Here is a 23,781-nt window from a genome sequence, read left to right as displayed (position 1 = left end):
ACAATCAAAAGAATATTATGATCATTGACACCAAGTGCCCAATTTTAAAACGTTGATTCTCATCATCACGGGGAAACTGGAATTCACCCAGAGGACAAATACCACATACATCAAGAACATCTCATGCCGAAGACAATTGAGGTCTGATGTGATTTCAGAACATTTGGTGGTTTGATAATACCAGGTTACATATAAAAAGGAAAGCATTGTTCAGAAGCAGCTTTTTATTTTGTGAGAAATTATACACCCACCCACCCCCACCCACTGACACAAATCAGAGCTATAAATGCATGAAAAACCTTGGGTATCAGAGTTTTTAGTGCTGAATATTATGCAACTTTTTGAAAAGAAGTATTAATTGTGCATTAATCATAGAAGCATTTACGCTATTTCAGCACTAATTGATGATTTTCTGGTAACTTTTTATGGATCAAAAATTACATATTGAAAATATAATCCTAAAATAGAGCGCTGTAGAGAAAACTCTCTTGAAGTCTGTTCCATAGTTATAACACAACAGCTTCTGGCTTTACAAATCCCTGGCATTTGAAAAAAAATATATTAAAAAAAAAAAAAACAGATCATAAGCAGGAGCTTTCAAACACCACAATGCATTAAGGCTGCACAAGATATTGTTTTTATTCCTGAATCTGTGCTTTAAATAGTTTGCATTAAGCAAGACATTGAATACTCCAGAAATAGCTCTAGCTGTAGAACTCCTTCCTGGATACCTGCTGATGCTCAGACATCTTTCCAGAAGTGTCAAAAGGGCTTCCCACTTATGTAGCTGGAAGTTGCCAGGCTTAGAATGGTAAGACCATTTTAGAATATAACCTTCCTGTTTTCATGCAATTCTTTACAAGCCCTCAAAACATCCACTAAGGCTGTGAATTTCAAACAACTGCTTGATTCCATGCATGTGGGCTTAGTCAGAAGTTCCCAAACTGTGGCCCACAAGAACTTCATTTATGTGTGCGTGCAGATTTGTGGTTGAAGATGTGAGACGGATGGCACAGCCATACCATTATTTATATTGACTTTCAATTGTATTTTTTATTGCTTATTTCTTATATTGTATTTTTAATTCAAATTATAACACAATAAAATACAATAAAGGTAAAGGTAAAGGGACCCCTGACCATTAGGTCCAGTCGTGGCCGACTCTGGGGTTGCAGCGCTCATCTCGCTTTATTGGCCGAGGGAGCTGGCATCCAGCTTCTGGGTCATGTGGCCAGCATGACTAAGCCGCTTCTGGCGAACCAGAGCAACGCACGGAAACGCCATTTACCTTCCCGCCGGAGTGGTACCTATTTATCTACTTGCACTTTGACATGATTTCGAACTGCTAGGTTGGCAGGAGCAGGGACCGAGCAACGGGAACTCACCCCGTCGCAGGGATTAAAACCGCTGACCTTCTGATCAGCAAGTCCTAGGCTCTGTGGTTTAACGCAATGAAAATACAATGAAAAACCATACAGCGTCTATTGCAGCACATTACAACAGGGGAATAAAGTCATAAAGGGGTCCACCGAGACCCTTGGCAATTTCCAAGTGGTGTGTGTAGTGGTGGGGAATTTGGGTTAAGTAATAAACAAAAATGCCCTGATACTCTTTAAACTCTCAGTTTTTGCAATAAAGTATCACACACCTGACACATAAAAGCATACAAAACCATGGTCTTCATTCCACATGGATACATCTGCCAAAAAAAACCCCTTCCATCCATCTTCCACAGAACCTACTCGTTGCAGAGTATTCTGGGGAATGTATTCTAGGGTGCACACTATTCATGTTGGAATAGCACAGACCTCTTGCAGCCATTGTAACCTCACACGGACTGAGAAGGCACCCCAGAACACATTCACACACACTGCTTCACTATGCTACACAGTTCAATAGCGGTGGAAGTTTGTCCTCTATTCATGCCTTTCTGTGAATCTTGCCCTCAATACAGAAACTCCTAAGAGGTTTCTAAGGAATTCCTGGAGCCCCCAGAACAGTCTGAAAACTGGTGCCTTAAAAACCACACTTTACCTTGAAGTACATGCCATTATCCCAAATTGATGGCACTTAACCAGGCAAGCTGGGACCTATTTTGCTAACAGTAACTGCCCAGGTAAGGCTTAATGAAAATCTGGGACTTCAGTAGTGCATATGATTTCGCAACCAACTTAGCAAAACCCTTGCTGGGAAGACCCTAGGAGGCCATGGTAGCGGCAAGCAATTTCCCTTTCAACAGCTCTTTCAGAAAGTCCAACTTCCTCTGACATTTCTGGTAGAGATGCTGAAATGTGAAAGAACAGCAAAGTCCGACAAGTGTTTTGAACCTCAAGGGAAACCTAACAGTAAGTATAGTAGCCTAGCAGGAGAAACTGCTGAAAGGAAGTTGCTTAAGAGTTAACAGCTATTGGAAATGCAACAGTTGATTCCATCTTGTAGACGAGCAAGCCATGCTCAAAGGGAACCACAGTAGTCACACTCAAGCCACAGATTAGGAGGAAAGTAGTTGCTAAATGGAGGGTGGAGCAGAATGTGCAGACGTTTTTGCTTTTTTTGTGTAAATCCCAAAGAGGCCTTCAAAAAATATCAGAATGCAATGCACCAGATCTGCCTTCTACAACTTCCACTGCAGCACATTGCACTGCAAAGCGCTGGAAATAAGTAATTATAGTTCTTCCTATCCATGTAGACAAAGTGACTTAACTCAAAAGACAGTGCGCGCGCACACACACACACACACACACACACACACCAGTGTTTGAAACTCCCATTGTTCTGAGCGCATTCTGCAACAGGGAATTTCATTAGTGCGAGGAGTTTCTGAGCTCTGGTAGCAGTACTACACCTAACATTTCAGATAAAAACTGCAGAGTGGAAGGAAAGGGGGACTTTTTTCTGCCTCCCCACTTCCAGCTACTCTCTGAAGACTGGAGAAGAGACCCTCTTTAGAATATTAGGTGGGTGGGCAGGGGAAGAACTGAAAAATGAACATGTGAAAAATGAACAAAATATTTTAGCTGCAGTTCATTCATTTTCAGCTTTGTATTCTTGCTATGAAAAAAATGCATCTATACATTCTGTTGTTGCACCCATAACCTAGATTTAAGATGCCATTTGGCTCCTGGCTTTCATATCTCAGTTTCTAACACAAACACACACACACACACACACACACACACACACACAAAATCATAGAGGTAAACTAAGTGGAAAGCAAAGGCTGGGTATAGGATTTTGTTTTTTAAAGAAAGCTAATGAAGAACAATTGGCTAACTTTTTAAAAGAACCTCACAATGTAGAGCTAGATATAAGCTAAACTTTTATAAAGAAGTCTGGGGAGGCTTATACAACAGAGATTAATTTTCAAAAGGCCTAACGACCAAAAGAGCTACAAGTGTCCTTGCTAAATACTCTCAAAATGCTTTACAAAGCATTAATTGTTCACAATCTTTTAGCAAACAGTTCATGTATCAGGTGACTCAAAAGCTTTCTTCATAGCAGGGCCTTCAGCTCAAGCCAAGAGCTAAACAAAACAGGGGGCTGCACCTTTTGTACCAGCAGAGAATTCAGACTATGGCACAATTAGTATTAATAAGCAGCCAGTAAGATATAAAACAAGCTTATAAGATTAAAGACAATCTGGCTAGGGGAGGGGTGATCAGTGACGCCAATAACTTATGTCTACTGATTTCAGTGCTCTTAGTATGACTTAGCTGGATATCACCCAACATCCACAAACCTGCTGATGTCCTGCCATTTAAAAAATAAAACCAAAAAAATGTATATTTATATATATCTGCTCTTTAGCCGTTTGTTTTATGTATCTAATGCTAACAGTCTGAAACTGTAACAAAAAGTACATTCATTCAGTAAACTATGGCTCTTGCTTACCCCCCAAACCAGAATCTAACATTACAGTCGTACCTTGGTTTTTGAACAGCTTAGTTCTCGAACGTTTTGGCCCCAGAACGCTGCAAATCCGGGAGGTGAGTGTTCCGGCTTGCAAACTGTTTTTGGAAGCCGAACGTCCGACGGGGCTTCCAATTGGCTGCAGGAGCTTCCTGCAGCCGATCAGAAGCCGCGTTTTGGAAGTCGAATGGACTTCCGGAATGGATTCCGTTCGACTTCCAAGGTACGACTGTAGTTTGATTGTGATTTGAAACACGGGTTCGGAGGGCAAGTGAATGTAGTGACTGTTGTTGTTGGCATCCGTCGGTCTCAGTTGGCAATGGAGGGGTGTGCCTTTAGGGGTGAAATCAAACTGTTGGAAGATCGCAGCACTTGCTGCGTCGGTAGCAGAGATGCCAGCTTGCGAGGGTGATGGGGGGGCAACATCACACTGCTTCAGCCATCCTCCCCCTCTGCGGAAGGAGAAGAAGCTGACCACTGAAGGCGTGCCGCGCTCAGCTCCACCCATGTGTTCTTTGGACATGGGAGGGGTGCAGCCCCCACCCAAAAATATTGGGAGGGCCCAAAAGGGCTCGGGCCCCCAAGAGCTGGTGCCCCTGGGCTGTAGAAACAGATACAGAAGAGATGTGCTTTGTTGCAGCTGGGACAGATGAAGGCGTCCAGTTGTGCTACACCACGGCATTTCTTCTTTCTGTGCTACGACTAGCTACAAAAGGTGATCCGAACACACTAGAGAATGAAAGCATATGCAAGCCTGAGGCTTATTTACATTACTATCAAACCATGAGTTGCCATCACATGTGAACCATCTCAAAAAATCTCTTACATCTTTGGAACACCCAAGAAAAGTATATCTTTAACATCTCTGGGGGGAAATTACCTGGGAAATATGATTGATTGAGGACTCCATTCTCCGGAGCTGGGACGCTTGGATATCCAGTAGTTGGAGCACATTGTTGGCCAGTGCATTGATCTGATAAGCAACACTGGCCAAAGACTGAGTTGTGTATGCTTTGGTCTCTTCTAATGCTTTCCTTTTGTCTGGAGCCTGAAGGAACGAAGAGAGAGAGATGTATTATTTTTCGAAGTTCAGAGAGAGGGAGAAGAACCTCTTTAATAATTTAGATCACCCAGAAGACCTTATTACTGGATGTGCAGTCTGATAAGGTGGAACCAGAAATCCGCAACACAGAGAGAGCAGAAGGAATAAGCAACTAGCAGAAAATGGTCTTGTTTAAAATTCTGTTGCAGGATCAGTAGGAAACCTCTAATAATTTACTACAGCAACACGTTTATAGCTCTCCTATATATTTTATTCTAGGCAGAGAATGGAGGACGGTGGAATAAAAATTCCCCAATATTCTTGAAGTGTAGAATTTCAGAAATCCTGCGTAAATCAGGAGGGCACATTCCTTCCCTCCCCCCCCCCTTGTGCTAGATGTTCTCTTTCCCACAATCCTCCTAGAAAAAAAACGCCATTGGATCTAGATTGCCTACTAAAACTTTTGGAGAAATGTTGTAAAAGCTTTCCTTACTGCTTAAACCAGTTACATTTCTTATTGTTTTACAAATACAACTTGCTAAACAAGCATCTTCCCAATATTATTCATGAGTTCCACTAAAATTAAAAAGGCGCTCAACATGCTGTTAACTTATTGAATTAACTGTAACAAGAAGTGACTGATGGCCACTATTTTAGGTAAAGGTAAAGGGACCCCTGACCATTAGGTCCAGTCGTGGCCAACTCTGGGGTTGCGGTGCTCATCTCGTTATATTGGCCGAGGGAGCCGGCGTACAGCTTCCAGGTCATGTGGCCAGCATGACTAAGCCACTTTTGGCGAACCAGAGCAGTGAAAGGAAACACTGTTTACCTTCCCACCGGTGCGGTACCTATTTATCTACTTCCACTTTGACATGCTTTCGAACTGCTAGGTTGGCAGGAGCAGGGACCGAGCAATGGGAGCTCACCCCATCACGGGGATTCGAACCGCTGACCTTCTGATCAGCAAGTCCTAGGCTCTGTGGTTTAACCCACAAACCACCCACGTCCTTTGCCACTCTTTTAGATGGCTTTGAAAGTGGATCAGACAGATTCATCAATGGGGCATAGATAGATTAGATAGATAAATGATAGATGATAGAGATAGATAGATGATAGAGATACACACATGTCCTCCAAGTTTAGAATCAATATGCCTCTGAATACCAGTTACTAGGGAGCAACAGACCTTGGCCTACTCCAGCAAAGCTCTTTCCCCCTAAAAGTTGGGACATATATGCCATTACTCCAATAGTACATCAGTCTCAATAATTTCCAGAACTTAAAGGAACCACTCCATCCATTCTTGGAGTGAAGTTCCAATACTACAGAACATAGATCTTTTGCCAGAACTAGAAGATTCCTTAATTGCCCACCACAAAATGTCAGCCTCCAAAATATTCAACAGCAAATTCAAAAGGTTTGAATTCTAAGCTTTGGCTCAGCATTCATAACATTGGACTCACACTGTTAAGGGTGTTGTTTAAGCAAAAGGGCAGCACAACTTTTAATTATGAAAATTAAATTTCCTTGTGCATGTTGGGAAGGGGTAAAGAAAGCATTTCCATTCATGTGTTTCACCCAGCTACATCATTGCTCTATCGCCTTCCTCTGCAACACTAACTACAACTTAATCAAACAAGTCCCATCCTCCTGCCTCCCACAGAACAGCTGTTCCAAACGTGAGTGGAATATTGCAGGGACTTGAGACCTTCAACGGCCTATTGCTAAAATGTTGGAGAGCACATATCTGAGCATCCAGTGCCAGCAGCTATGAACAGCCCGTTTGCAATATAGGGCTGATACATAAGATATACTTTCCTAAGGCTATTAAACAGTTCAGAGCTGGAGTGAGATTTGAATCAGGGATTTTTTGGTTTCCAGATTATATACTGTGCCACAGGATTCTACATCACTTCTCACAAACAGGAGAATGTGGACAAGCAAAAGAAGGGCAAGCAAGAAGAAACAGTGCAAACAGTCAAGATAATGGAGCAACAAAACCTCTAAGCTATCTAGAACCAACGTTCAGCCTGCCTTCTAACAGATAGGTACAGTAAAAATATTTTAGGGCCAAATAAAATTGCTTTATCTTCCTGCAAAGATGGCTAAGCCAGCATTTGGGACTGCTACAGCTGTAACATTCACACACGGCTTCTGGGCTAACCTAAAGGCTTTATGATCTCTAGGTCTCTCTGAATTGTGGCACTTGCAAACTTCCCAAGTCTCCTAATGTCGCTTAGATCGAGAGCATGCTGCAGCTGATCGGCATGCACAGGAAGCCGTATGCAGGAAGAGCAGCCTTTTGCTTTTCCGGAATGATAAGCACATAGTTCAGACAGGTTGCTATCAAAACGCTAAACGAAGCACACCATTTCCGTTTGGCACAGCACTTTATATCCACCAGAGTGCTTCTTTCAAAGGAAGAAATATTGCTATTGACAAACTGAAATGTGCAAACAGGAAGGCACAGAGAAACATACAGACACAGGTTCTATGCAGCCTAAATAGCAAGCTTAGCCAGGAAATGGAGTGTTCAATTGGCACTCAAACCTAGCTTTGTATTTCCTGACTGCAGTGAGTGCAAACCGGAGCTTTCAATGTTGCATCATTAACCCCTCCATCTAAATGTCTTTCCCTACTATTAAAATTGCAGTGGAATCGAAAGACTGGGGCAATAAGGAGGGAGGCATGCAGTAAAAATGCTTCTTCTATTCGCAAAGAAGCAAAAGGAGCTGGGGTGCAGGATTATAGGTCTGCCATCTCTTCTCAACACACCAAACAAGGCTTTTCCATTGGATAACTACATTTCTCTCAATGGCGAATTTAATAAAAGAATGTTTGTGCTGGCTGGGAAAGTTCCAACCAACAAGTAACTGGAAGTCAGGTGTCCTATGAAAGCATTCAAAAGACTTCACAAGGGTTAGAACTAGCGAGTAGAGACAGGTCCACCCACAGACTCTCAACCTTTCTGCATTGAGCAGAAAGATCTGAGAGGGTCTTCTGCTTGAATGCACTTGCAAGTCTCCCAACGGTCAGGGTTCCCGATCACAAGGGGCTTGCAAGTGCGTTCAGTCAAATGCGCTTATTATGAGCCCCCTTCAGACCTTCTAGGAAGGTCAGGGGTAAAGCAGATGTCTTCAGCACATTTGTAGCATTGGAAGTTGAAGCCCTCTAGCAAAATAATGCAGGAGTAAAGCTAGAGAGAAGATAATAGATTTTGTACTTGGAGTCATAGAATTGTAGAGGTGGATGAGACTCTTGAGGATCACCCAACCCCTTGCAATGCAGGAATATGCATTGTCCCATACAGGAATCAAACCTGCAACCCTGGCATTATCAATACCATGCTCTAACCGACTGAACTATCCAGGCATCTACACTATACACCTTCCACATTAACCTCCAGCTTTGATAAGATAAACTGCTGTTGTACTTTGGATGAGGCTTTTACCCCTCACTTCCAAGAGTCCCACAAGGCTTGGATGGGGATATAGTCATGCCTCGCACCTAAGTAGTTCTCCCTCTGGAGGAAACACATTTTTCATTTACTACTTTGTCCCTGGAGGCAACTTTATGAACAAACTAATTAACTGTCTGCTGCAACATACCCCTGTGCTATACTTCCAGCTTGTCACAGATGAAAACAGGGATTTGCTACACTATGAAACTTCTATTCTCAAGTCAAAGATCACTTAGTAAGCTCCACTATGACAAGTCTACAATATTATCACTTGGACGCTATATTCATTTAATTTACAACAGCCCTGTCCTTCACAGGTCCAGCAGCCAAGAGGGCAATGGTTATTATGGTGAAAGTTATAGCCAAAAAAACCCCCCTATCTGTCTACAATACTATCCTCCGTGGTGAAAGAATACTGATTGCAGTGAGTGAAATGGCAAGCTGGTACCTCAATGCCCATGTGGTACGCAATGAGACGCATGTGTTCTAGTCTTCCATGTTTTCAGACCTGGGGCCCACTTTGAACTCAAACATCCATTTGAGGACCTATTTCTTTTTAAAAATTTACCATAGATTTGTATACTGCTGCTGTTCCAGGTTGTGACCCATCTTAGATGACGCTGCAACCCAGCAGCAGATCCTGGTCACTAGTTAAAGATCAATGAACGAGCAGACAAGGTGACTGATAACATTAAGCAACTTACCAACAGCTTACACTAAAAAATACCAAAAGCAAGCATGTTCACATGGCAGAAATGGGGATGGCAGGATAATGGTTTACCAGAAGCAGGGACAAGGAAATAGGGACCTTCTCTGGTAAATACAGAGAGTTGGCCTCTGTAGTAACTTCCTTCCTCTACTTTGGCACTGAGGGATGCCTCCAAACATTGTTGGCAAAAGCCAGCCAGGTGCCATTATCTTTCTAATTATTTAGTTCTAGGAAGAGAAGCCCTGTGTGTCTCAAAAGCTTCCTTTCATCACGTTTAATACCTGTGGGTTCAAATAAATGATTTTGTATATTCTGCTTTTTTAACAAGTCTTTCTTGAAAAGGGTTGCTGTAAAGAGTTACTATAATTCTTGCAACAAGAACTACAATTTAACCTGTATTGGGGCTGTGTAGCTGAAAAGCAGCACAAATGTTCATATGTAAATGTACTGAGGAATCAGTTCAATTGCTGTAAGGAGGGGGGGGGAGCTGCAGCTAAACTTATTTTTTCCAACAACCCCTTGGATAAACAGACCTGTACAATTTTAATGAATGCAAGCCTACAAAAGATGCCGAATGAATTCCTGCTGAAAAGAAATTCAGAAGTATTGCATTGAGCCCTGCATACGTTTTCATATAGCCCAGTCTACTTAGCACTGGCTGGTGAGAAACAAATTAGATTATTTTAATCCATTTACACATGACTTAAACAATCTGTCCACATCACATTTTACTTAGCACAGGATGCTGTAACCTACAGAACCGTGCCAAGGAAAGACAATGGTCAACGTGCTTTCATTTAAGCAATTCACTTCCGCTAATTCACTTCACTTATTGCTTAAGCTTTCTGAGAAACCTACAGAATTCAATTTACATTTCCTGGCAAGTGAACAGTTTGCTAGTTATGTTTGTCCTCAGGTTGTAGCAGCACTTGCAGTACATTATTTGTAGATTGAGGAATTAAATTCTACTCCCACCAGTTTCAGTATGTGCCAGCTTATTGGACAGGCCTATGTCAATATCAACGTTTCAGTGTAATTCAAGCACCCCCTATCTACATAAAGTGATCCTCATAAGGGCATTGGAAGGGAATATGTTTCCAATCTCAGAACTGTCAAAAGCCTGTATGTTTAGGTGTATGCTGCATACAGCTATATCTTTAAAAAAAAGTACCAGACTTGGAATCCACAGAAACCTAGTACACCTGTTAATACAAAAAGCACTTTCTTAGCCCTCATTGTGGCAAAGAAAGGTTGCAAACACTACGGCAGCATTTGCTGTAGACTCAGAAACCAGAGAGTTCATTGGCCGTGGGCACACAGTTCCCCTTCTCTCTCTCTCTCTCTCTCGTCATTTCCTAGTCTCCATAGGCTTCCTGTTTCCTCAGATATAAGCTTGTAAATAGCCACTTGCCTAGTCTCCTGGAGCAAGCTAAAAACAAGCTCTGGGTCCACAATGCTCCTGCGATGTGGCCTGTCACACACTTCCATGCAGAAAAGGAAAGTGGGGAAATCCCAAGCGACTGAGTGGGCAAGTCTCCCCAGACAGACCGACTTTTGATCTAGGGCAGCGGTGATTCCCAAACTTGTTTTCCCATGGATCACCTGAAAAATGCTGAGTGTCTTGGCAGACTACTTATTGATTTTGCTGCCCGTTGTAGAAACTGTAATGTGCTACATTATTATACTCTATGAATTTTAATTGCTTTTTTACAGATACATCATAGGCCACCAGAATGAAGCTCACGGGCCATACTTTGGAACCCGTGATCTAAGGGCATTTCCCCTCCCCCTACGACTATTATATTGCTAATCACAATATTTAAATTTATTACCTGCCCTTCACCCTAAGGTGCCAGGGTAGGTTATGGCAATTGAAAAATGCAACATTAAAACTGCTTACAATCGCAAAAAAAGAGTGGGTCCCAAAAATGTACACGCCCACTGCCAGGTTAGAGAGGTGCAGCTATGAGCCAAACGTAAGAGCTAAACTCACTCTGTCCAGAACACAGTTCTCTGATCTAACAGCTGGATGCAGAGCTGCCTCCCTCTTCCTTCTGGGCTCGGAGGATGGGGCAAGAAACTGATCATCTTGACCAGGGGAAGGCAACCTAAGGCCCAGGAGCCGGATGCGGCCCAATCGCCTTCTCAATCCAGACTGTGGACAGTTCAGGAATCAGCGTGTTTTTACATGAGCAGAATGCATGCTTTTATTTAAAATGCATCTCTGGGTTATTTGTGGGGCAAAGGAATTCGTTCTTTTTTCCCCTTCAGAATATAGTCCAACCCACCACATGGTCTGAGGGAGGGTGAACTGGCCCACGGCTGGAAAAGGTTGCTGACCCCTGATCTTGACACTTCAAATATGAAGAGCTATCTTAAATCAGGATTCCATTGTACACAGGGTGCCCACCTACTGGATGTGCCTTCATTCTGCCTTTGCAAGGAGGGGCAGGCACTGAAAGCGTGTCTGAGGAGAAGTGGTTTCATTTAGTTCTGTGCTTCTTCTGCAAGAAGAGGATGCAACCAGAGTTGGCTAATTTTGCTTTCTCTCCCCGCCCCCCACCGGCCTCACCCTTGTTAAACTCCATTTGGGAGGCAGCCACAACACCAGTTTCTCCCCATCTCCCTTCCCATGTTTCCCCTCCCCTGACAGACTAGCTTTTTCAATGTCACACTAGGGAGTGTGGCACTCACGTGGCAATGGGCGCGTGCAGCATCTCCTTTACACACGCACCACCACAGAAGCAAGACTGAGGGTAACCGTGAAGGAACAGGCGAGGTGTAGCCAGGCATTTGCAAATGCCGTAACAGGCATGTTTTTCTTGCTAGCCTCAAGTATTGCTTAGCTTCTACACTATCCTGGCTCCCCAGGTTCAGGAGGGAAAAGCGGGGGCACTGTTCTAGACACACTTCTTTTTACCTGAATAGAGTAGGAAGAGAAATGCTGGTGCAGCTGGTGGTAAAGGAAGCCGCAGAAGGCCAGGGCATGGAGAAAAAGCAACGCTTCCCCAATTTGCAAGGCTGCTGTAATGACTTCCATTGTGCCTGACCAGCATATTTTGGAGAAAGCAAAACCTAAGGGTTTGTGAAGCAGTTTAAAAATAAAATGTGCACAACCGAAAGCAATTTTTGGTTTAATGTTCATTCAGGCGTTATTAACAGGCAGAGGGCCTTTTTAGTAGTGGTGCCCACCCTGTGGAATGCCTTCCACCAGATGTTAAGGAGTAATTCGATAACATTTAGGAAACATCTGAAGGCAGCCCTGTATAGGGAAGCTTTTTAAAATTTAATATTTTCTATGTTTTTCTAATATGTTTCTAATATTTTCTATGCTGGAAGCTGCCCAGGGTGGCTGGAGCAACCCAGTCAGATGGGCGGGGTACAAATAAAAAAATATCATCATCATCAACAACAACAAAGCCCAGGACTTTAGTAAGTCTCAGATTACTAACTGAGTGATCCTTCCTGCCTCTAAAGACCTGAACAGGCAGTTTTCGTCACCACCACCTTAGCATGGCTTCACCCAAACTCTCCAGTGTTGAAAGAGTATCAAGGGATTCGTTGTTAGATGGACATTGTGAGTCTAGCAAGGCTGCAAGGAGAAAGGATGCTGAACTCTCCAACTCAGCTGGAGTCGTCTGGTAAGCAGCCAAGGGAAGACTCTTGAAAGAGGAGGGGGAAGAGCAGGAAATAGCAAGAGAGTTGTAGACATTTCATTTGTCATTCCTTCCACAATTTTCAGGCTGCAACTAACTGCCAGTGCCAAAACAGCACCACTAAGGCACAGGAGGGAGGTCTCAGCAAACTTGGGAGAAGCCCAAGGTTTGCAGAAGTAGGAAAGATATTGGATGGCTTCAAAAGCAGGAGGGGGGGTTAACAAATTCATGGAAGATAAGGCTATTGTGATGGCTACTTAAACACAATGGTCATGTTCTAAGCTCCACTGTTGAGAGACACTATGCTTCTAAACACCAGTTGCTGGGAGTCACAGATGGGGAGGGCATTTCCAACATTCCCAGTGGAATTATTTTGAGAAGAAGTTATATTGATTCAGATCACCAACCAGCAATCCTCTGATAATCCCCAATACTCAGCATTAACTTCCTTTATTAATCAGTACCTACATATACAATTAATAATCACTGAAAGAGAGAAAGCCTCGCCCCTATAGTAAGTGGTTAGATAAACTCTATACAGCCAGTTGCTGGCATCTGTCTATCTTGGATGACAATGGACGATTTGTGGCGGAGTCAAACTGTTCGAGAGTTACAGTGCCTGCTGTGGCTGTAGAGCATGGGTAGGCAAACTAAGGCCCGGGGGCTGGATCCAGCCCAATTGCTTTCTGAATCCGGCCCACAGACGGTCTGGGAATCAGCATGTTTTTAATTAATAAATAATAATAATAATAATTTATTATTTATACTCCGCCCATCTGGCTGAGTCTCCCCAGCCACTCTGGGCAGCTCCCAATCAAGTGTTAAAAACAATACAGCATTAAATATTAAAAACTTCCCTAAACATGGCTGCCTTCAGATGTCTTTTAAAGATAGGATAGCTGCTTATTTCCTTCACATCTGAAGGGAGGGTGTTCCACAGGGCAGGTGCCACTACCGAGAAGGCCCTCTGTTTGGTTCCCTGTAACCTCACTTCTCGCAATGAGGGAACCGCCAGAAGCCCCTTGGTGCTGGATCTCAGTGTCCGGGCTGAACGGTGGGGGTGGAGACGCTCCTTCAGGTATGCAGGGCCGAGACATGAGTAGAATGTGTCCTTTTATTTAAAATGCATCTCTGGGTTATTTGTGGGGCCTGCCTGGTGTTTTTACATGAGTAGAATGTGTGCTTTTATTTTAAATGCATCTCTGGGTTATTTGTGGGGCATAGGAATTCGTTCATATTTTTTTTCCTTCAAAATATAGTCTGAGGGACAGTGGACTGGCCCCCTGCTGAAAAAGTTTGCTGGTCCTGCTGTAGAGACTGATATGGGATAAACTTTTTTTGTTGCAGCTGGGGCAGATGAAGGTGTCTGCTTGCGCTACTTGCAGATGCACCATGGCAATTCTTCTCTCTATGCTCCTCCAAAAGGTCATTCCTCCGCTGGTCACTGCTATGGACGCAGGACCTGACTGCTTGTCTCCCAGCAGCAGCCCTATATATGCCCCGACACAAGAGACTCCTTGGTGTCTCTCAGCAGTTTGAAGTAACCCTCTAATGCAGCCTGTGTCAGCCCTGGGTCCCCAGATGACAATGAACTAAAACTCCCATCATGCCTCTCTAGCAGGAGCAATGGCCAGGGATGATGAGAGTTGTAGTCCAACAACACATGGGAACCCAAGGTTGAGAAAGGCTGCTCTAGAGTGTTATCCGTCCACCTCACATATTTGGTGTTTTGTTTTGGGGTTTTTTTTTTAAGAACTTGGAAGGCTGGCCTGCACTTTTAAGGCACTATTCAACTATTTTCGTTATTTGTTGTAGAAACAGGTCGCAGTTTCTCCAGGCTCCCCTCGAGTTCCTGTTCAGCTCAGTCTAAGCCTTCCACACGTGATCTGTGATAATGTGTCCCGGAGGTTTAATTATCCCACTTGCGCTAGCTAATGTTTACAGACTACGAGCCAAGAGTCCAATTTGCAGCAACGATTAAGAACTGTAAATCCAGAGGTCATTTAAAATAATTACGAGAGCGCTACCTATCGAGTGAGGGTTGTGGGTTTTCGTTTTTTGAGGTGGGGGGCTTGAGATATTGCCGGGCGTTTCTTCACGTTTCCACAAAGCTTTTAAGAGGCGCTTAGCAGGAGCCCAGCTCTTGCCATTATGACCCAGGAGCAGGTCCGCCATGACCTCAATACATAAGATAGGAAGGAAGAACGCCAGGTCAGCACTCACTAAGGCAGCAGCCACAGAACTCCTCTGCACCGTGGGGAACAGTCTGGAGATTAATATTTAACAAGGCAGAACAGAAACATAGCTACGTAAGTCTGCTCTTAAAATACTCTGCTCTGTACAGAGGACTACAGATCTAGCCTATAATGGAGAAAGATCTATAGCAGGCGTGCGGAACCTTTGGCCCTCCAGATGTGGCTGAACTACAACTCCAGCAATGCAGTTGGTCAATGGCCAGGAATGATGGGAGTTGTAGTTCATCAATATCAGGAAGTCTCCCCCAGCGGATCTCTGGGGTTGGGGGCATGAGGGATCCAGACAGAAGGCCCTGCCAGCACTGGGAAGCATTACAGAACCTTTCAAACGCTGTTTTGGCTATATAAGAGCAGCAGCTCCTGAGAAAGTCAACTCCACTGCAGCTGTGGTCATGGTTAAATGGCCCAGCCACCCAAACATGGGTGGGGCCCAAAAACAAGACAATGAGCTCAGCATCCTGCTGGGAGGATCCACCAAGTCTGTTGTTTGGGAAAGGCCCACGAGATCAGGTCCTGAGCACATAGCTGCAAGTCAGGATCAAGAGCGAACCGCAGCTTGACCAAGTCAGCCCAAATGAGCAAGGATTGGTTGGATGGGACTGTCATGCAGAGGGAAGTAGGCGAGCCTGAAGCGTTCAGCTACTTTGCAGCTGCGTGAGGATTCAGACCTGGGTCTCCCCAGCCCAGCACCCCACCGAACCAGCCTGTTAGTCCATCTAGTTCCCCACTGTCTCTTCTGACTGATAAGGATCTCTAAGGCCTCAAGCACAGATATTTTTTTTCTAGCTGCCCTACAGAATATTCTTTTTGAAGTGGAAATGCCAGACATAAAAATTTAGCTCCCTGAAAAAGGGGGGGGGGGTGAGATCTGATGAGAGAGACACATTTACACTTTTGGCTTTGCTTTGTTGTGTGTGTGTGTGTGTGTGTGTGTGTGTGTGTGTGTGTTCGCCCCAAGGAATGTGGGAAAGGGTCTCTCAGGATCCTGGGAAAGGAGGAAAGAGGCAACAGGCCAGCTTGGACATTCCTTCTTTTTGCTGCTACAACTGCTTGTAAAATGACCATTAAAATGTGACAGGGGGAAGAATCATTTTGATGTCCACTTGAGGATGAATGTAGATTACAAAATGGTGGTTGCTCAAGGTCCCTTTCCGGCTCTACATTTCTATATTCTTCTGTGCTTAAAATACTATTAATAGTTTAAGGCAGATAGGAAGACAAGGGAAAGGAACAGAAAAGCATGCCAAGTTTGCCTTAGGAAAATGTTTACATTTCAGCTCAGAGTGATTACATTTGCTTAGTCACGCTGATTCATAATAACTGCAATTTTTGAGAGGACTGAAGTTCAGGTCATTAAGCTAAACAATATGCATTTAGACCACAAGAATGTGAAAACAGCGGGTTAACTCCGCACTGGTTAATTTCAGAGAAGTACAGCATTAACCAAGGGAAAGCAAAAGTAATTTTCAAGAATTGTGTGCATGGCTGTTTATGCCCTTCAGCTAATAAAAAGAAAACAACTCGGCACCCAAGTAGAGCAGAATTCTCAATCATGAACCATTAATTATACAATCAGCATAAATTATGTAAATTAACCAACTTGACAACCTCCCCCCTCCCTTACTGTATTATGTTTCTGCCAGTCATGAGAAAAGGGTGGGGGAAATGAGTAGCCTTAAGTTTTAACCCCTGTTAAAACTGGGAATCCTTCCTAGTATCTACTACTATCAAGTATGACTTCAGAGCCATTGGTAACTAGAAACTTGCTTTTATAATGTAAGAAGTCCACAGGATGCAGAATTCTGCACAAAACATCAAATTTGTTGCTTGAACTGCAATGCAAATTACACAGAACATTCTGTTCTGAGGATCTTGGCTTTATCTCCTATTTTGCTGTGTCTTACAATCTCAGCTCCCAAGTTCTTTAACTGTTTGCATTTTTTAGTTAGTAGCAACTCAAGCCTGATAACAAAGCTGGGAGTCTACTGGCCTTATCAGAACAGGAGATGGTAAGCAGGAACTATTAGGCAGGAGTCTCAGTGACAACGTGCACCCACAGAGAACTGGACTGGCACCAAGCCTCACCTACCACCACTGAAATTAGACCACATTCACACCCTTCATTTAAAGCCCTGTGATAGACAACATGGTGTTATGTTAACATATGAGAGTGCTTGAGGTGAAATAGTTAAACAGGTTACCCAATCAGAACCCAGGGGGTGGAGTCAGAGGGACTATAAAACCAGCTCTGGGAGGGGCGAAGGAAGGAGTTCATCGGGAGTTGGGTGGTTGGTTGGAGTGGGAGTGAATTGGGATAGAGTCTGTGGGTAGGTTGAGTTAGTGTAGCAAAATAAGCTGAGTCAGGAACAGTTAGGAACTAGGAAGACAAGTAAATATCTGAGAGGTGGTTTAATGAGAGAGCAGGTAGCAGAAATTATAGGTCTGAACAGGCAACCCATGATTGTAAAGGACCAATACCGTTTATGAAACCACACGCTTGTTAAACTGCAATAAATAAACAAAAGTTTATGTTCCAATTTAACCCTGACTGGACTCAGTACTGTACCAGGTAGGGCCTGGGTGGTGGCAGCAAGAAATAAAGTGGTGGCACAGGGATCAATAGACGGTGAAACCTCCGGGGACCCTGTGTGATCGCCACATATGGCTTCCTCCAAACAATTCTGCTTGTTAAGGGTGCTGAGAGTTGTAGTGTAGACAATCTATTGCAGCCAATACACCTGGTTTACACATGGTGCCTGCAACAGTTTCTCCCATTTGCAAACGTGAACCCCCAAGAAAGTTGGAAACCTCCTGCTATTAACCACCGAGTACATAGCGGTCAATTGGTAAACCCAGAAAGAAACCTCCTAACAGACGTCTTGCGGAATAAAGTAGGTATAGCCAAACTGGCTCAAGGGGCCTACAGCAGCATGGCTATGGAACCATCATCAAATGAGAAGCCAAGGAAATTGAGCCTAGATGGGCGGTTAGGTTTGAGCTTCAGGGCATAAATCCATTGCCCAAAGGCCTTGAAACAATGCCAGAGGCACACCAAAGCCCAGCCAACTTATGGAAAGGTGTTTTTTTTGGGGGGGGGGGGAGAAGACCTCTTCCCAATGCTTGGCAAGCCTATGTGGGGAGAGAGTGGAGCAGCTACAATGGGGTGCCCAGTGGGGAGCAGAAGGCAGAACAGTAACAGATGAAACGGGGTGGGCAGTGTGTTACAGGAGGGGGGACAGGCAGCAAGGGGTTACAGGCAGCAAGGGGGACCTCCAGGGGGTACCTTGCTCAAAGCCCTGTTAAGCCCATCATCAGCGCAGATTTCAAAAATGTTCAAAACATAAGTCAGTCCAGGAAAGCCTGCCCAGGAACAGAACTGCATGTGGGTGGTGAAATATCACAGTTGCTTGGCCATATTCCAGGTCTACTAAGCAAGCCAAGAAGCACCTTTATGTGATTTTTAATGTACCCTTCTCAATATATCATGGTTGCAGGGGGTAGGGAGTTTCTTTTCCAACAGACTATAAGAAGCCATAAATTGCCCAAGGCTCTGGGAAGCTACAAGGTTAGGTTACATACAGCTTTTTTTTTGCTCAAAAACGTACTGACTAAAATGTTGGGACTCAATCTAAAATGCAACATATCCCCTTTCTCCCCCGCCCCCCGCAACTAACTACTGGTAGAGCCGACTAATAAAAATCTAGCAAGCAAGAAAAAATATCAACGCACAGGCAGTCTCCAGTGAAAGCAACGATGGCAGTCTGAAGTGTAAGCTTTTATATTCCAAAGATATAAAGATAGATTTTCAGTAGCCAAGGCCACAAACTTATAAATATAATATATCAAAAAGATAAACAAATTCGGGGGGGAGTGAAGAGAAAGAACTATCTTAGTCACACAGTTATTCAAATAATTAATTTTGGCAGGGGCAACCTGTGCCATTTCTGTGTCCATGGAAATTCAGAGCAAAGAAAATGGCAGGGGATTTTGAAAGTATAACTGAGTTGAGAGACTGCTCTGTTAATTTAGTGGGCCCTTAAAATTGGGACAACGAACTATACATACTCCCCTTTATGTCTTACAAAGGATCATACTGGTATGGATGGAAGGAAAGCCATTAGCCATAAAAAACACGCTTTCAGTTACACAAAGGCCCACCAGCATACACTTGGGGGGGGGGATGGGAGTAATATGGTATGGACTTCAAAGACATGAAAAGGCAATGCTTTTTCTGTTAAAAAAAATAAGGTGCTGGTGCTCTTGATAGAAGTGTTGTGGGTGCCAGCACAAAATGGTTGCTAATAGGTTGGTGTGGGCGTAGCCAGTACTCCATCCTGATAAATACTGTCACCAGATAAGAGCATTGCTTATAGCAGAGCCTTCCAAACTGTGTGTCACGACACGTCAGTGTGTCAGCTACAGTGTGTAGGTGGGTTTTGTGAACGCTCCCTGTGCTCCTCTCGGGGCTGAAAAGGAGTTAGTTTAACCTCCGGTTTGCTAGCAAAACTGAATTACTGTGTTATGAAATGATGCGTATCTAAAAAGTGTGTCACCAACATGAAAAGTTCCCAATAAGAAATTATTCCCAAATAAAATAGGCCTGCTGGTGTCATAATACTAGACCACGGTTAGGTAGAAACCATAGCTTGGTGCCTTAAATGTTGTTGACATCCCAGAACACATGCAGTAACAAGTTTAGCAAAGCCAGCCACCTGCAGATCAGTTCACATCAGAACTGAACAGGGTTAAATTCCTCAGCATCACTCACTTTATATCATGGTTTCCAATCCTAGTTTGAAACCAATGCTTAACCTTAAACCTAACTGTGGTTAAGGGGAAAAACAAACCATGGTTACACAACATTGTGGATCCGTAGCATTTTAATATTGCTACTTCTTTCAGAATGAAGAAGTGCATGAATTTCCTTACTGAATAGCAGAAACTGTACTAAAAAAAATTGGAGAACCCACGTTAGAAAATGAAAGTGAGGACTGTGAAAACAAGGACTAACTCAAGAAAGAAATATAAGTATATTTTTCCAATTGGATAAAGCAGAGCAATCACTTTAGGCTTTTAAAACCACCTCCAAATGACAGAAATGTTTACCACTATATGTGAAGATTCTTCTTGTAGGCAGTGATATACAAGAATAATTTTCACATCTAGTGGTAAACATTTCAGTCATTTGAAAGTGTTTTATCCAATTGGAAATATATATATACACACCGGGGTTCAAACTAAGGTAAGTTGGACTATCTGATGCACACCAGGGACACTTATTACAGGAATATGTCAACATGGTCATTCACCATCATTGCCAAATTACCAAGCAATTACTTGCTTCTGTGTTCAGCCAGTTTATAGACAGATTTGTTCAGCACGACTATCTAGCATCAGACGACACACAAGCCATCAAGAGCAGTCTCAGTGGACTGGAAAGCGAGACACAGACTTACCATGTTTACAATTAGGTCTGGGAAGAAGAGCTAGAGTTATTAAAAGAAGCCTTTTGAGCATGAACAGGTATGTTTATAATAAGCCTATAGTAATTGGGAGACTCAAGGTTGGATTATACGCTGCTAATTATGTATGCATCTACTTTTAATTCTCCATCTGCGATTTCTCAGAGACTATTTACAAAACGGTTTCCCTATAGACTGTCTAGATATTATTGATTATTTTTTTCCCTGTTACCATTGTTGTCTGTTACTAATGGGGCTTGAAATTAAAACAGCTTAATGTTTACTTTGCTTGCAGGTCGCCATCCATAACACAAGATTGTCTCCAGGATCAGAGTCAATCCGGTTTACCATCAGAATCGCAGAGAAATGTAACAAAACACACAAAATACAAACAGAACGTATAAAATGTCTATTAAATTGCAATGTGCCATACAAATAAAAAATAACCATGCCAATTACTATGGAATAACCAGTAATGGTCTATTTCCACTAAATGCAGTCTTTATCATGTTAGTATGACAAAGCCCTAATTTCTTGTGAAAAAATGGACTATGGAGTATTCCATAGCAATTGCTATTATTTATGTATTGTTTATATGGCACTTTGCATCTATAAAAGTATTAAGATTCTCATAAGTTCTGGGGCTTGTTTGTGGAGTTGCAGAAACGACACAGTGTTAGAAACTGGGGTAGAAGAGCTAGGAGCCAAATGACTTCTGGGACCTGGGTTGTGGGTGCCAAAACAGAATGTCTAGTCGCCATGGGACGGGGGTCGACAACACTTTATTTATTATATTGATAAGTATGAATTAATATCCAATTCACATAAGTGGCACATTGTTAATATCACATTTTAAGCAGAAATTGTTAGTGCATGTTTAATGTGGTGTTTACAATAAAAATACTGGCACCATACTTCAGTTTTCCAAACACCCTACTCTTTATTGTTAAACTCCTTAACATATTGTCTATCCTTAACATTTACTTCAGGCTTCAAAGCACGTACATTTCAGTAATCCTTGAGGGTCAGCCAGGCACAAAAAATGGCACCCAGACTTTTTGAGGTGCTTGTAAATGGAGAATCTTTAGGCGCAAAATGCACCTGGCGCCCTGCTAATTTCGAACCCTGATGGCACGGGATTAATAAAAACTTGATTTAAGATTATTCAACTTCTAGTTAACCACAGTGCAACACACTCCCTCCCCCGAAAGAGTACCCAAGTAGCCATCACAAAAACTGGGAACAGCATGAGCTTAGCTATGTTCCGCCATCTTTACGCATGTTAATCTTGGCTGATAATGGAAGACAAACAAAATTTTAAGCCTAGCAGAGCTGACCTGAGTAACAATATATATTATTTAGAGAACACACATCTGGCTAAATTAAAGACTAAAAAATAAAGTTCACTTTTCAAAACCTTGGGTCATAAAACTGCCATTAAACAAGATGTTCAAAGAGGAGTAGCTAAGGATATTGTAAGTTTCCAAAAATAGGGAAATATGGCCCATATCTGTTAATACACCAATTTCTAAACCTATTGAAAGCAATATTCTATGAGTGGTTTATATTCTGCTCTTGAGTCTCCCGTTTCTGTAATTTTAATTACACAATAATAAATATTTTATGTTCTTTGTGCTAAAGGCAAAGCCTTTTGATTTTGTAACTAGTTAACACTACCCACACTCTAATTACCACAACTGCAGTGTCTTGAGAGCAGCTTCCTTCACATGTGCATATGCCCGCAAATAATTGTAATAATAATATAGTAGTAACAATAATTTATTACTGTATTTTTCGCCCTATAAGACGCACTTTTTCCCCTCCAAAAATGAAGGGGAAATGTGTGTGCGTCCTATGGGGTGAATACAGGCTTTCACTGGAGAGTGCGCACCGACCCCTCTCACTCTCCAGGCTTCAGGAAGCTCTGCGCAACCCTCGGGAGCCCGGCGCGAAGCCACGCTGGGCTCCAGAGGGTTGCGCAGAGGTGCCTGCGCTCCCGGGCTCCGCGCAGCTCTGCGCAACACTTGGGAGCCCGGCGGGAAGCCGCGCCGGGCTCCCAAAGGTTGCGCAGAGCTGCCTGCATTCCGAAGCCTCGGGCGTGGTGAAGAGCGCACCCAGGCTTTGCGCAGCTCTCCGCAAGCCTGGGGAGACCGGCACGGCTCCCTAGGCTTGCGGATAGCAGGCTGTGCTGGGGTCGGGGGAAGCTCGGGCTTCCCCTGCGCCAGCCCCGTGCCTGGGGGGGAAATAATTTTTTTTCTTTATTCCCCTCCCCCCAAAAAAGTAGGTGCGTCCTATAGGGCGGTGCGTCCTATGGGGCAAAAAATACGGTACTTGTACCCTGCCCATCTGACTGGGTTGCCTCAGCCACTCAATCCATTACATATAATAGTATTCTGGAGGGGGTCTACAAGCACTTGGCCCAATTTAACTCTACCCTGGGGGTGGATACCCTTTTCAGCTTGAGGGCCGCCTTCCCTTAGTGTGCAACCTTTTGGGGGGCCAGGGATGAAGAGCAAAAAGTGAATGGGACCAGAAGCAAAAGTGAACAGAGCAATAGATGTGGCTCCTGCCTTTGTACAGGAGTCTACATTTCAGCCTTGCAAATTCTACAAACACATACTTCATCAGGCAAGAAAGAGGCAAGCTTAACATGACACAGAGCAGGTGTAGCCTGAGTTGGGGGAAAGGGCCAGACAGAGAAGTCTGGTCTGGAAGGTCACGCCTGGCCCCCGCAAGGTTCCCTTACCTGTGATCTATTCCATTTAATGACAGTTGCAAAGACCACAGCATTACACAGAGCTCAATCAGAAGAGACAGCTACAGCAGACAGAGGTTGGGGGTGGGCAGAGTAGACATGCTGAGAAAGATGTCCTTAAGGCTGCCATGCACTTCCGTAGCCTGCTGGCCCAGCTGAGCCACTGTTAAGAGATTACAGAGCCTCGCAGTGACACTAAGCACATGGCAGGTCACCATTCATTTATCAGCTTCCATCAGAACAGGGCCTTTGATGGCATAAGTGTCAGAACAAGACCTACGCTCATTCGATCATCATCACCGAATGGCATGTTCATCTAAACCAGAACAGTGTTCGATAGACCAAAAGAACAACTTAGTTTCTCTAAGATGAGCCTTAAACACTGAGGGCAGCTATCTTTAAATTCCAGCCAACCTTACATGGTGTGGTAAGAAGAAAAACGAACACGTTCTGCTCCCCACTGATCATCACGGTCACTTTTGTGTACAACAGGTGCATCTAAATTAAAATTAAAAGCTCTCAGTTCAGTGGAG

At 43.5% G+C, this 23,781-nt stretch overlaps 1 protein-coding gene across 10 annotated transcripts in view; it reads right to left on the bottom strand.

The window, feature by feature from the left end:
* Positions 1-23,781, bottom strand: part of ABI1 (abl interactor 1) — a 97,726-nt gene that overhangs the window by 55,041 nt on the left and 18,904 nt on the right. For all 10 annotated transcript variants that reach the window (XM_080974465.1, XM_080974468.1, XM_080974467.1 and 7 more), the window contains exon 2: positions 4,790-4,957. In XM_080974465.1, coding sequence (XP_080830591.1) covers positions 4,790-4,957 — 168 coding nt within the window. The remainder of the gene's footprint in view (positions 1-4,789; positions 4,958-23,781) is intronic.

The sequence above is a fragment of the Podarcis pityusensis genome (assembly GCF_964106645.2).
Source record: "Podarcis pityusensis genome assembly, chromosome: 12".
NCBI classification, from domain to species: domain Eukaryota; kingdom Metazoa; phylum Chordata; class Lepidosauria; order Squamata; family Lacertidae; genus Podarcis; species Podarcis pityusensis.
This window is presented reverse-complemented; position numbering and strand designations above follow the sequence as displayed.